Source organism: Heterobasidion irregulare, assembly GCF_000320585.1.
Source record: "Heterobasidion irregulare TC 32-1 unplaced genomic scaffold scaffold_11, whole genome shotgun sequence".
NCBI classification, from domain to species: domain Eukaryota; kingdom Fungi; phylum Basidiomycota; class Agaricomycetes; order Russulales; family Bondarzewiaceae; genus Heterobasidion; species Heterobasidion irregulare.
This window is the reverse complement of record NW_009258207.1, coordinates 549154-561305: the sequence shown is the minus strand read 5'-3', so window position 1 is coordinate 561305 and position 12152 is coordinate 549154. Positions and strand designations below refer to the sequence as shown.

The window sequence follows — 12152 nt, the reverse complement described above, 5'->3', positions numbered from 1 at the left end:
GTGAGAGCTCTCCAGACCGCTCGTTTTCTATCGTGAATATGATGCGCTGGCATCATGACTGTCACTGCTTCTGTGCCCTCAATCGCCGACAGAGACGTGTAGTTCCGAAGATCATGACATCGGATTTGGATCACACAGGATCCCAGGTGCGGATGTGCAAGTTCCGTCGCCCGCTTTATTCGCGCTGGGAACAAAATTCCTTTTGGACTCCGACGGGTTTCACATGTTAGACTCTTCGCTTCACTGCTGGACTTTACTCTGACGGTTCTATCGGAAAATCATACAAGGTGCATGTCAGGAACCTGTTGGGTGACAGCATCGACATTCGATGTTCACTGGTCAGCGTCTCAGACATCGGTATTCGGTTTGTTTCAGGATTCATGGCATCAGTTCCTGCTTTTAGCTCCGGAGATTATGGTGATCCCATGCTGGGCAGTACTGTCACTGGCCTTATGTTCGGACAAAACCGATGTTCGGACAGTCTGTTTCTCGCTCATTGCTCGATGCATCGACCTCATTCTTTTGACCATAAATCATGTTAAATAGTGTAGACTTGGTTTCTGAAAATTTGAGATTTTTGAAGGGTGATTCATGTTCCTAATTGTTGAAAATGCGCGCCTGCGCGCAGCGGCGCGAGCAACGGAAAATGTATCTTTGCAAGCCCAATGTCACGCCTCGGATGAGTCGGACCACGCGAGGAAAGATACTGCTGGTCCATATTTTTTTGTATGGCATACTGTAGCTCATATATATTGGTTCCAGTATGTGAAGAAAATGCACACTGTGTTGTTGCACTCGTAAGAAAATATAAGGTATCATGTATGACATTCGGACACGGAGCGTTGGAGAAGGGGAGTGCAAATTCATTCTCCGCCCAAGGTTCCACCGGCAACCAGCCGGCATTCCAACAAGTTGTGTCGCAGGTTGTCCCCGCTGTCTCCCCTCCTCAACCGTGCCATAGACTATACTAAACCTACAGTCTCCTAAGTCATAAACTCCCCCCCACTCCTATGTTTAACCAAGGTGACACCCTTGTCTCACAACAGTTCTCCACATCAACCCTACAGGGTGGCAACAAGCATAAACCTCGAATCCGGTACACTGAAGAGCAACCCCAAGTAGCCGTCAAAGAACTAGGAAATGTCAGCCTTAGCCTTTGCAAGGCTAGGAAGAAACATGATGTCCCTCCTTAAATTCATGATTGGGTGCACACTGAGATCCTCGTCTAAACAGTTCGGGCAGGTGCGAGTGTCGGAGTCTGAAATCAGAGGCGGCCGCTTCGGCTGCGCGATGCGGATTCATGACCCGGTGTGACCAGACTGTCCGAACAACGGTCTCGTTCTCAAATTTCTGCTTTTCTCCCCACTTCTACCAAAAAAAAGTATACAGGCCTCGAAAAGGTCTAGCAGGGATTGTTCGTGCCAATTTTTGGGGACAAGGCGAAGTCTCCGGAGGGCAGGATTTTTTTTCGTCCAGTTTGTCCAAATATAGGGCCAGTGACAGTACCATTCCCGCACGGAACATCGAGGTACGGATCACCATCGTTCGGGGTGCTCGACCCAGGCCCATGCAATGCCACGTCCGGAGCGCTTTTCCATTGCATGTGCAGTGTGTTTGCCCCTTGGACCCGCTCTATGTTCGCCCAATTGTCCTTCCCCTTGTCATTCAACCGTGGGTATTCTTCCATCAAGTACACCATTGAACTGGATTCCACGTTCGGTTTTGGCATCAGAATTCACACGACAAGATGTGGTTGTTTCGGCATAGTTCCCTTGTCATTGTGCGGCATTATCGGCGCCCGTTGTGAGTTGAATCAATCTGCATCCGGTTCTTCAAGCTTTAGCTCCCAGCCGCGCTATATGCAAGGTATCTAATTTCTGTCATGCAGTGCTAACAGTTAATGCCCCAGGTGCCAGCTGGGCGATGCGCTCTGGGAAGCTTCTCTATCGGCGCCTGATGTTATTGCTGTCCTGTTTTTCAATAGGTGTTGGGACCTATTTGTTCTCGTACCTTGCGACTTCCGGCGTTGAGACCTTCGCCGTGGTTCGCGATTGACACTACAGAGGCACAGTCGACTCAGGAGAATCGTATAAAGAGTGGGTCTCTCTGGACTGAGTAGCGTAGCAAGAGACATCTCAGGCTTTTTCCTTCTATCCTCATCTAGGTGTTCATTATGTTCTTTGAACGATTGGTCGTCCTTGCTACCTTGGCTCTCATCGCCACAGCGATCCCATTCAACGATTTCGTCTCTCGTTCAGCTCCCCAGGCATCATGCTCCTCTACTAAGCTTGTGGATAGCAGTGTCATCACGGTTGGAGGCAACTCTGTTGTGCTTTCCACTCTTGCTTGTGATAGCTCTACACGAGTTGTCGAAGCAGCAGCTCAGGACACCAACACCACGGATCCTGTGGATGTTTGTGGCCTTATCTGTGCGGATCTCTCGAAATGATATGGCCATATTTTTTACATCTTATTCCAGGTAATACCTTCTGCGGTAGTTTGGGTGATCTCCCGCCTACTACTGAAGATTGCCAAACGATCAAGGATGCCATTCAGATTTTCGCAGGCAATGCAGGTAAAAATTGAATCCTTCCGCTTTTCAGGCTTGTCGAGCTGATCGAAGGGGTCGGATCATAGCCCCAACGTTCGTGGTGCAGCCATCGCACATCCAGCAGCTCACATTTGGAACATGCCGTTTCTTCTTTGAGAACCTGGGAAGCGAACCCGAGGAATATTGCTGGCAAGACCTAGTGCGTCTCGCACTCCAGATGTCATATTATCCAAAGACCTGACCTGTTCATTTACGTTGTACTCTGCAGGCGAATACCGGTTCTGCTGCAGCGGCTGCGTGCTTCCCGCCTACTGACCCCGTCAACTCTCTGGCGTCATGCAAAGCTCCGGATGGGACATGGGAACTCGGGTATGCACTTCTGTTCCTTTGATGCTTGCCCCCTGTTCTTGATTATTTGATTCGTGTCGCGCGCAGCGTCAGCCACTCGTAAGTGGGCGTGACCTCAGACGGACGGTTGCCGTGCTGATAAGTCACGACCTTCAGCAATACAACGGATACGTCTTCTTGAGTGAAGTTGGGTTTGAGGCGGAAGACCAGGGGTAATGTTCTCTCGTTCCGCTATATCTTCGTGTTCGCCTGTTGCGTGTCTTTTATTTGAATTTCTTGGGAAATGAATGTTGTTTGCACTTGATAATCTAATTTTCGACGAGATGTCAAGGCGTGAAAGCATGCGAATGATGTATGTTAAACATGAGGAGACAATTCAACAGGTGTATCCTCGGAGAAATCTGTCAAGTACCCGACGCTAACGTGCATCTCCCCATTCCTTTTCTGACTGGAATGTTGAGCTGTCTAGTAGAGTCCTGGATAGCCATAGTCCCCGATGCCTAGTTCGTAGATTTGTGCTGCTTTGAGTTGTGAGATCTGTGAGAGAACGTATTTGCTATAACGATGAGGTGCGCGCTGAGGTATCAATATGCTAACCCGCACCTAGGTCTCGTTACCATCTCAGCAGTCGTAAACAACCGACATTTTGGTTGTGATTAGCGAAGAGAGTTCGACTCAAAGCGCAAATTGCCCAAGGACTGGCGTTCAGCGGTTGTAATCCATAGATCAATTGACGGTGATCGAGCGTTGGTTTTACCTGGTAAATATTATGCAGATAGAGTATAATTAATTGCAGTGGCTTGCGAAAGTCCACAAAAGATGAAACCGGCGCTTGGCAGTGTAGAGTTATGGGTGATAGAGTGCATATGCGTACAGAAAGTTGGTGCCGTTATTATGGGTATCAAATAAAAATACAACTTGCGTGTCGGCATGAAATTACGTGGTCAGTTATCAAATTGCTTCTCGAGGAATTGACGAATCAAGACTAGAGTTTGGTGTTTGACAGTCTCTGGGACAGAAGCTAAGGATGACTGAACAAAGAAATTGTTTCTCCTCTGGAAAATCCTCACCTTGTGCGCTCGGCTCAACAAGTTCTAATAACTGGCGCAAGGACAGAGGTTCCATCACTCTTGCTTGCTCTGTAAGATGAAGTACCCCCACACTGAGATATCGAAGTACGTTCATAGAGTGATAGGTGTGGAGACACACCTTTGGACTTCCCTCGCAATTGGTCAATCCATCCTTCGTCGTTCAATTTATATTTCAGTGACAAACTGATTCTGTGCGAGAATCAGAGCCTGGTCACCGTCAAGAGTCAATCTCAAGAGATGTACCGGTCCCATTCTCCTGAATCTACTAAGCGTCTGTGTACCTGGCTATACAGCGTGTCTATCTCAGACTGGGTGGTTGCAGGCATACTTGTCTCACGAGCGGGATGAGGTTGCAGGTCACAAGGCTTTCGAGCCCAGACTAAGCGTCGGGAAATTCGGCGTTAGCCGGAGTGACCGGGTTTAGAGAGGTTTAGAGCCAGTAGCAAGACCAGCTCTCTACCGTTTTCCAATGCTCTCGACTGTTGTGAGGGCCAGCGTTCGAATTCGAGCGCGTCTTGCTCTACCCGCGGCAACGCAATGGACACGCTCGAAACAGACAGTGGCTTCTCCGTGAGTTCTCTCTTATTCATGTCCCGCATTTCACTGACAATGTTTTCAAGTTCTGACCCTGTGAAGAAGCGGGCTCCCTCTGATCCCGAGGAGCACGAATACCACTCAACAGTGGTCAATGGACGCGGCAGCCTCACCCCTTTCCGGCACCCCCAAACACACGGAATACCTGTTGCGCTCATCCATTTCCGTTCTTATTTCCCTCCCCTCCTCGCTCTTTTTACGCACTTCGCCTCGCACGCTGCTGCGTCGCTTGGAATCCCTGTGTCCGGTGTTGCATCACTCCCCACCCAGCGTTCTATGTGGACTGTCCCACGAGGACCATTTGTTCACAAAAAGTCGCAGGAAAATTTCGAACGTCTGGTGCACAAGCGTGCTATCAAGGCGTTTGACGCCGACCAGGAGGTTGTGGATCGGTGGGTCAAATACATGGAGAGGCATGCCATGCCGGGCGTTGGTATGCGAATTGTAAGGTGGCACAGACTACCTGTAGGGGTGGGGAAGAAACGGATGGACATGATGGTAGAGCAGATGATGCCTGGTCATCTCACAACAAAAAAGGAGGTCGAGGCAGTGGGGCAGCAGATTGTCAAAGAGGAGATGCAGTCTATCGAGGGCAGCTCTGCGACACTACCGGTCATTGAGCGCTCGTCGTGATTTATCAAAGCACTTATACTAGACTATGTGACTGCACTACATATTATGAGCCTAGTAGCTTAAAAAGGGGGGCAATAGTCGCTGCATGCTGAGAGACTAGGTCCATGGACTGCCCATTGCCAAACGCAGCCAACATCGCTCTCAGCCACAACGCGGTTCATTGCATTCGACGACGACGACAAAGCGATGTCCTCATACGACAAAGACCCTTTCTACTTGAGGTAGATGCTCACCGTATCTCATAATACTATAGCTAATGGTTGTTTGTGCTGTTAGATACTAGTACGCGTCAACAGTCTTCGTCCCCCACGTTTTCGTTAATCCGGCTCCGTCTCATTTGCACAGTACGGGCCACTCTGGCAAACACGGGCACGAATTTCTTGAATTCGAGTACTCGCATGGCCGCCTCCGATATGCTAACAACTCTAACTACCGCAATGACTCTCTAATCCGCAAAGAAAGTGCGTGATCTCACCAATAGGTCTCGACTCCGCTGATACAGTTCATTATTTCTGCCGCTCGTTTCTCGACATGATCACAGTGTGGGTAGGACCGTTGGTAGTGAAGGAGCTCAAGCGCATTGTAGAGCAGAGTGAGATCACAAAGTACGTTTCGTTTCCGTTTGAATTGTACTCCCTTTCTGACTCGCGATCACGCTTTCTTTTTCACTTCTTTAGGGAAGATGACACTAATTGGCCAAAGAAAAATATTGTGGGGAAGCAGGAGCTCGAGATCCGCGTGGGCAATGACCACATCGCATTTGAGGTTCGTCTTTTCCATTTCCGTTGGGTAAATATCTCAACCATCATTATCATAGACCGCGAAAGTTGGCTCGTTAGCCGATATACAGGATAGCGAGGACCCGGAAGGATTGCGTGTATTCTATTATCTGGTGCAGGATCTCCGGGTACGTTGCGCCTTTCTTTCAACCTTGACTTCTGATAGTCATTGCCCACATAGTGCCTCATCTTCTCTCTCATTTCCCTTCATTTCAAAATCAAACCAATTTAGTTATATTGGCTTTCCACCGCATCTTCGACTTTAGAGCACATCTGTCTCTTGTCCCCCTTGAGCCTATAGTCCAAATTTCTCCTTTTATCGTGTATGACAGAAAATTACCACTGTATCCATGCTGTGTGAGTTTTGCCCTCCTTGGCATTAGTAAATGGGCAAAAAAGTTGCCCAGCAGATACACAGCCGAACATCCTTTTCAAGAATTATTACACTACCGGGACCTTATTCAGCATCATGTTAGCTGTTATGCAATAGGGGTTGCTTCCAACTCATACAGTGCAAAAATGCCTCAACAAAGCTAATTAGTTTCAGAATAAAGCTAAATGACTTTGGCCCTATCTTAGCTTTATCAAATCCAGGTAGGTAATCAGTTTAGTAGATATATTCTATGTGTGCCATATATGCCTTGTATATATCCATCTAAATGGCTGAATATATCCCAAAAATGTTAGCAGTCCCAAATCAGAGCTGGCATTAGATACAACAATTACTCAATACATTTAGCAACTAGCCTCTGATACATCTGTTTGAACCCTTACCAAAAGACAACTATGACTATAATTCAAACACATGCCCTTAGCACAAAATGTCATAAACGGCTGTTCGGGATGAGAGTATCCTAGGCCACTTGATTAGTAATGGTGTGGATAGAGTGAGGGTGAAGGGTTTGAGCTAATCAGACTAGTGTCTTTGAATCAGAGAACACTGATTAACAGCAGTTCCTAAATTGGACAGAAGTAGATAGCCTAAGGCTTCCCTGCTGTACCACAGCTACTATAAATATGTACAAGTAGGAGCACGGACCAAGTAACAATGGATCAGGAACACAAGGTAGAGTTGGGAGAAAGGTCCTAGGCACCCTTATATGGATTATGGTAAAACAAGAAAAGATATAGTAAGCAGTTCATAACATCACCCCCTCCTCTAGGCCATCAGTGCCAGAAACAGTAAGTAAAGAGTTCAGGAAAAACATAAGCAATGCGTATAGAATCAGTTACAGGTCATAAGAGAATAATACTTAGGGCACTAATTCTCATTGCCCACTGCCGAGTCATAGCATGATAGCCCTTCAGTATGGACATTATGATACCTTACCTCGTTAGAACTATGTGGGGACTGTATCTTAGAGCTGAGTCCCTCTTCTTATTGTGGCAGTGAGTACTGGCCCAATGGATTTGAACCGTCATCTGCCCCGGCAGTTTAATGTCATACCAGACAATCACCTGCTTTCTTCAGAGGATGCAGCAGTAATTGACAAAGGGGAGTGTGCCAGAGTCGCTAGAATTGTACTCAATAATGGGAAGTCTGGTATATGTGGGTAGACGTTGATACGCTAGAGGTGGCTCTAAGTGCCGAGCACAACACTAAAACAACCTCTAATGCAGGGGTGCTGGAGCTAGTATCTAATACACAAGGAATTGTTAGTGATGACTTTAGAAATTGAAGGCGTACTGAGAAGCAATGGGGAGTGTGAGATTATAGCTCCCGAACGGTTTCGGGACAGCACCAAACACTGACTGAACATTCGGTAGTGTCACGACCGACAACTACGTGCTTCAAGAGCCACATGGGACTCTGACAATATACGAGGGAGGACGGGGGGTACAAGCGAAGATATGAGTACGAACGCGAATGAGGCCGAACGACAAGGATGACAAGTTTTCGGAAGTCGACGAAGGCGATTTCGATGGTTGAGACGAGTGCGGATGAGCTCTGAACTATGGGGTGCGCAAAGCTGCTTTATTCCAGAGTTGTATGTAGGTTTTTATAGTAAACCGAGCCCCTAAATAAAATATTAAACAAGAAATGAGAGTAGATGTAAAATAGGCGCCAAGCCTTAGTGATCAGAGAAGATAAGAAGGTAGGTGAGATGTCTATATAGGTTCCGAAGGTGACAAGGTAAAAGTTAATCAGCGATGGCGGAATCCCAAACGTTCGGGATCCGTCACCCGAGCGTAGGTAGACGGGACAGGCATTGGAGAACCAATGAAAAGTAAAGAAGAGGTATCGTACAATCAGGGTGGCCAAGTAATGGTGCAAGATCACATTTGACCGACCATGTGGAAGTCGGGAAGATAAGCGATAAGGACCGACCGACTCACAGAGGACATCGGCCGATACGGAATACTAGCTCCGATCTCGTAAACACTTATTGTAACACTCCTGTGTGGCCATGGTGAGTACGTGAAGTGTGGGCGAACTGACCCAAGTGCTGTCGAATGTCCTTTGGTGGCTTGTCATTGGTCGGGCAGGGACCGACCGTGTTCGGTGCAAGTCGGCATCTTTGGTACTTGTCGAGCGCTGTTCGGTATCTCCCAAAAGCTTCCCGAATACCTCCCTCGGACCCTAGCGTGGGTGCATGCTCATCAACGTTGGAGGCCAAAAGTCAGGGGGATGGCTTAAAAACGAGGGGAAGAATATGTGAACCTATAGATCCCTCTGTCTGGGCCTGTGGTATAAGTCTCTGGCATCAGGTGAAGTGGACTTCCATTTGAAGCTGAAGATAAGGTGTGAGATACCACAGCTATGGATGGCATATAGTATCCAGTGGCAGAAGTGGGGTCATCAGCAGGGTGAAAAGTGTTATAGAAGGGTTTGGCATGATTGAGTCCTATCAATTTTTTCTCACCTGCATTGATGCGGGCAATGAGGGTCCCTTCTCGCATCTGTAAAGCGCTCTGTGCATGTTGTACAAAAGCCCTTTCTTCCTCCAAAATCTCTAGTGCCCTCTGTATCTCTGGCCAGGTGGGTCCCAAGACAAACTCTGTGCTTGGTGACCCCTCTATGAGCCCCATGAGATATGTGACAGGGGTGCTAAGGTACAATTCTCTGTCTAGAAAGATAATTCCTTTGTTTCCTTCACAGATTAGGGGTGGGGGAGAAGGAGAGTGAGGGGGTGAGGGTGTGGGGTGTGCTGCTTCCTCTTCAGTGTATTGCCTAAGTCTCTCCTGATATTTTAGCTCTTCCATTATCTCATCTCTATACCTATCTTCTTCTTCTTGCAGTCTTGTAGTGGCCTCATCATCCATTCCTGCTTCATAGGCTGCCTGTTCTTTGTCAGAAAGTGAGAACTGTTCTTCTGTCACAGATGACTTGGGAGTTGGAGTCATCTGTGTTGATTCATTGACAAAGGTGCTGTCAGAATAGTTGATGGTGAGGTTTATGATTGAAGCCATTTGGAGCAGGAGGAAGATCATTATAAGAGAAGTGGGGTTGTTGAAGTTATGAGGGGATGGGGAAGATTGAGTTAGAGATTTTATATGTTTCTGGGTTTGTTTGTCTGATGTTTGCGAGGGTCATCCTTAGGGGTATGCTTCCAGGGTGTTGTATATCATAGGCTTCTATGAGTTCTTTGGCATTCTTCAGATTTGACCTTGTGATCCATTTGTTTGACAAGTCCAGATATCCCTTCCAACGTACTAGGTAACAGTATCCGCATCCTTGTTTCCTTCTATTGAGAATTTTTTTGACTTTGTATTCTTCTTGTCCTTCCATGAGGTCAGGGGGCGGTTGTTTGTAGTTGGGGCCATGGGCAGTCATTTCTTAATATGGTGTGATTAGGAAGGCATGAAACATGGGGTGTATTTTCTATGTGGGTGGAAGTTTTAGTTTGTACATTACTAGTCCTAGTCTTTCTTCTATTTCAAATGGTCCATGTAGTTTAGGGGCTAGTTTGTCTTTTAGGTGTGTCATGGTTATGTTTTCTCCTAAGAGCCAAACTTTTTGTCCTGCTTTTAGTCTAACTTCATTCTCGGTGGTTTTCCTTTTCATTAGTTCTGCTGCAACTTCTAGGCTGGCTTTTGTTTCTTTTCATAATTGTTCCAGCCTTTCCAGTCTCTGTTTAATATGGGGAATATCAAATCTTGGTATTATCTGAGGTGTGAAGGATAGGTTATAGCCATACATGAGTTCAAACAGGGATTGGTGCATTGCTGAATGCTCTCTGACATTGTGTGCAAACTCTGTGTATGGTAGGAGTTCGGGCCAGTTTGTTTGTTTGTAATTGCAGAACACTCAAAGGTACTATTCTAATTCTTGATTTACCCTTTTTGTTTTTTTTGTCTATCTCTGGGTGGTACACCATGGACAAGGCTGTTGTTACTGCTAGTTTCTTCCAGAGTTCTTTTGTGAATCTGGCAGTGAATTGTGGGCCTTGGTCTGAGATGATCTTCCTTGGAAGTTCATATTGTATCCAGATGTTCTTCTGTAGAGGTTGGCTGTTCCCTCCACATCTATGGTTTTTACACATGGAGTGTAGATAACTCCCTTGGTGCTTCTGTCTACTATTATGTGTATTGCGTCATATGATCTGACCTGCAGAAGATCTGTGATAAAGTCCATTGTAATCATCTGCCAGGGTCCTTCTGGTATTTCATTTAGAATTAGTAGAACACGTGTAGGGTGTGTGATATTCTTGGTATTTTGGCATGTGGCACATCCTATTATATATTCTTTTACAAATATTGACATTCCAGGCCACCAGAAGTTGTCTAATACTAGGACATATGTCTTCCATCATCCTGGATGTCTGATTGCAGGTGAGTCATGGTATATTTTTACTATTTTTCTTTTTAGTTTGCCACTTGGTGGAACATATATCTTGCCTCTATGCTAGATGAGGTCATCTTCTAGATTCCATTCTTGTAGTCCTTTTGCAAGTGTCTTTGGTCCTGCCACCTTGATGACTTCTATCGTTTTTACTACTTCTTTGTCTTTTGCTATGATGTTTTTTAGTTCTTGTCTGAGTTGTTTATCTAACATCCTGACTGTGCCTCTTCCTATCGCGCTTTTGACAAACAGTTGGGGTTTTAGCAGTATCTGACTTTCGTTGTCTAATTTTACCCCCTTCTTTAGGTCTGGATGCCAGGACAGAGCATCTGGGCAGTGGGAAGCACTAGGTTTATGCACTAATATGAAGTCAAAGCGTAATAAGAAAAGAGCCCAGTGCGCTTGTCAGCAGGAGAGGGTTCTGGCTATGGAGGAGTAAAGAAGGTTCTTATGGTCTGACCATATTTCAAATGGATATCTTGCACCTTCAAGGTAGATGCGCCAGTGGTTTAAGGCATGTATAATAGCTAACAGTTCTTTATCAAAGATGTTATAGTTTTGTTCTGCCATATTGAATGTTTTCAATAAATAGGCTACTAGGTGCTAGCCATTGCCCGGGACTTCTTGTGATAGAATGGCACCTAATACGAAGTCTGAGGCATCAGTTTCAAGTTGGAATGGCCAGTTTCTATAGGGACAGATCAGTACTGGTGTCGACGTAAAACAAAGTTTGAGGGTTTCAAATGCCATATTGCATTCTTCTGTCCATACAGATAGAGTATCCTTCTTTGTGAGGTTGTTTAGGAGTCGTGCTATCGTAGCAAAGTCTTGGATGAATCTCTGGTAAAAGTTTCTGAAACCTAAGAAGGATTGTACTTCCTTTAAGTTGGTTGGTATTGGCTATTTGGACATTCCTTTGCTTTTGACTGGGTCCATGGCTATGTTGTTCACAGAGATAATAAAGCCAAGATCTTCAACTGTGTTTACTTCAAATGCGCATTTGGAAGGTTTAAGGAACAGGTCGTTGATGAGCATGCACCCGCGCTAGGGTCCGAGGGAGGTATTCGGGAAGCTTTTGGGAGATACCGAACAGCGCTCGACAAGTACCAAAGATGCCGACTTGCACCGAACATGGTCGGTCCCTGCCCGACCAACGACAAGCCACCAAAGGACGTTCGACAGCACTTGGGTCAGTTCGCCCACACTTCACGTACTCACCATGGCCACACAGGAGTGTTACAATAAGTGTTTACGAGATCGGAGCCAGTATTCTGTATCGGCTGATGTCCTCTGTGAGTCGGTCGGTCCTTATCGCTTATCTTCCCGACTTCCACATGGTCGGTCAAATGTGATCTTGCACCATTACTTGGCCA

The 12152-nt window shown here is 46.4% G+C and overlaps 7 protein-coding genes across 7 annotated transcripts; 4 read left to right on the top strand and 3 right to left on the bottom strand.

Annotated features, from left to right (window-relative positions):
* The first annotated feature begins 2122 nt into the window (after positions 1–2122).
* Positions 2123–3222, top strand: HETIRDRAFT_442002 (uncharacterized protein). The gene is made up of 6 exons (XM_009553070.1): positions 2123–2429; positions 2480–2575; positions 2638–2750; positions 2820–2920; positions 2987–2998; positions 3056–3222. Exons 1-6 carry the CDS (start codon positions 2174–2176, stop codon positions 3078–3080), a joined length of 603 nt encoding a protein of 200 aa, XP_009551365.1. The 5' UTR covers positions 2123–2173; the 3' UTR covers positions 3081–3222.
* Positions 3223–3843: 621 nt separating this feature from the next.
* Positions 3844–4316, bottom strand: HETIRDRAFT_53245 (uncharacterized protein; the record flags this gene model as incomplete). Its single annotated transcript, XM_009552877.1, has 4 exons — positions 3844–3920; positions 3970–4038; positions 4109–4179; positions 4234–4316. The coding sequence occupies 4 exons, from the start codon at positions 4314–4316 to the stop codon at positions 3844–3846; spliced, it is 300 nt and encodes a 99-aa protein (XP_009551172.1).
* Positions 4317–4459: 143 nt separating this feature from the next.
* On the top strand, positions 4460–5315 carry HETIRDRAFT_436495 (uncharacterized protein; the record flags this gene model as incomplete). Its single annotated transcript, XM_009553069.1, has 2 exons — positions 4460–4560; positions 4611–5315. 2 exons carry the CDS (start codon positions 4460–4462, stop codon positions 5215–5217), a joined length of 708 nt encoding a protein of 235 aa, XP_009551364.1. The 3' UTR covers positions 5218–5315.
* Positions 5316–5403: 88 nt separating this feature from the next.
* Positions 5404–6328, top strand: HETIRDRAFT_389478 (uncharacterized protein; the record flags this gene model as incomplete). The annotated part of the gene is made up of 6 exons (XM_009553068.1): positions 5404–5438; positions 5563–5678; positions 5759–5822; positions 5895–5982; positions 6035–6124; positions 6178–6328. 6 exons carry the CDS (start codon positions 5404–5406, stop codon positions 6226–6228), a joined length of 444 nt encoding a protein of 147 aa, XP_009551363.1. The 3' UTR covers positions 6229–6328.
* Positions 6329–7521: 1193 nt separating this feature from the next.
* On the bottom strand, positions 7522–7756 carry HETIRDRAFT_328582 (uncharacterized protein; the record flags this gene model as incomplete). Its single annotated transcript, XM_009553067.1, has 2 exons — positions 7522–7634; positions 7684–7756. 2 exons carry the CDS (start codon positions 7754–7756, stop codon positions 7522–7524), a joined length of 186 nt encoding a protein of 61 aa, XP_009551362.1.
* Positions 7757–8380: 624 nt separating this feature from the next.
* Positions 8381–9428, bottom strand: HETIRDRAFT_429907 (uncharacterized protein; the record flags this gene model as incomplete). The annotated part of the gene is made up of 2 exons (XM_009553066.1): positions 8381–8577; positions 8861–9428. 2 exons carry the CDS (start codon positions 9426–9428, stop codon positions 8381–8383), a joined length of 765 nt encoding a protein of 254 aa, XP_009551361.1.
* Positions 9429–11713: 2285 nt separating this feature from the next.
* On the top strand, positions 11714–12024 carry HETIRDRAFT_421922 (uncharacterized protein; the record flags this gene model as incomplete). The annotated part of the gene is made up of 2 exons (XM_009553065.1): positions 11714–11758; positions 11794–12024. The coding sequence occupies 2 exons, from the start codon at positions 11714–11716 to the stop codon at positions 12022–12024; spliced, it is 276 nt and encodes a 91-aa protein (XP_009551360.1).
* Positions 12025–12152: the final 128 nt, after the last annotated feature.

Coding starts and splice junctions, on each gene's coding strand:
- HETIRDRAFT_442002 (XM_009553070.1), top strand. CDS start 2,174: ATGTTCTTTGAACGATTGGTCGTCCTTGCTACCTTGGCTCTCATCGCC. Junction 2,576..2,637: donor GATTTTCGCAGGCAATGCAG/GTAAAAATTGAA, acceptor GTCGGATCATAG/CCCCAACGTTCGTGGTGCAG. Junction 2,751..2,819: donor AATATTGCTGGCAAGACCTA/GTGCGTCTCGCA, acceptor TGTACTCTGCAG/GCGAATACCGGTTCTGCTGC.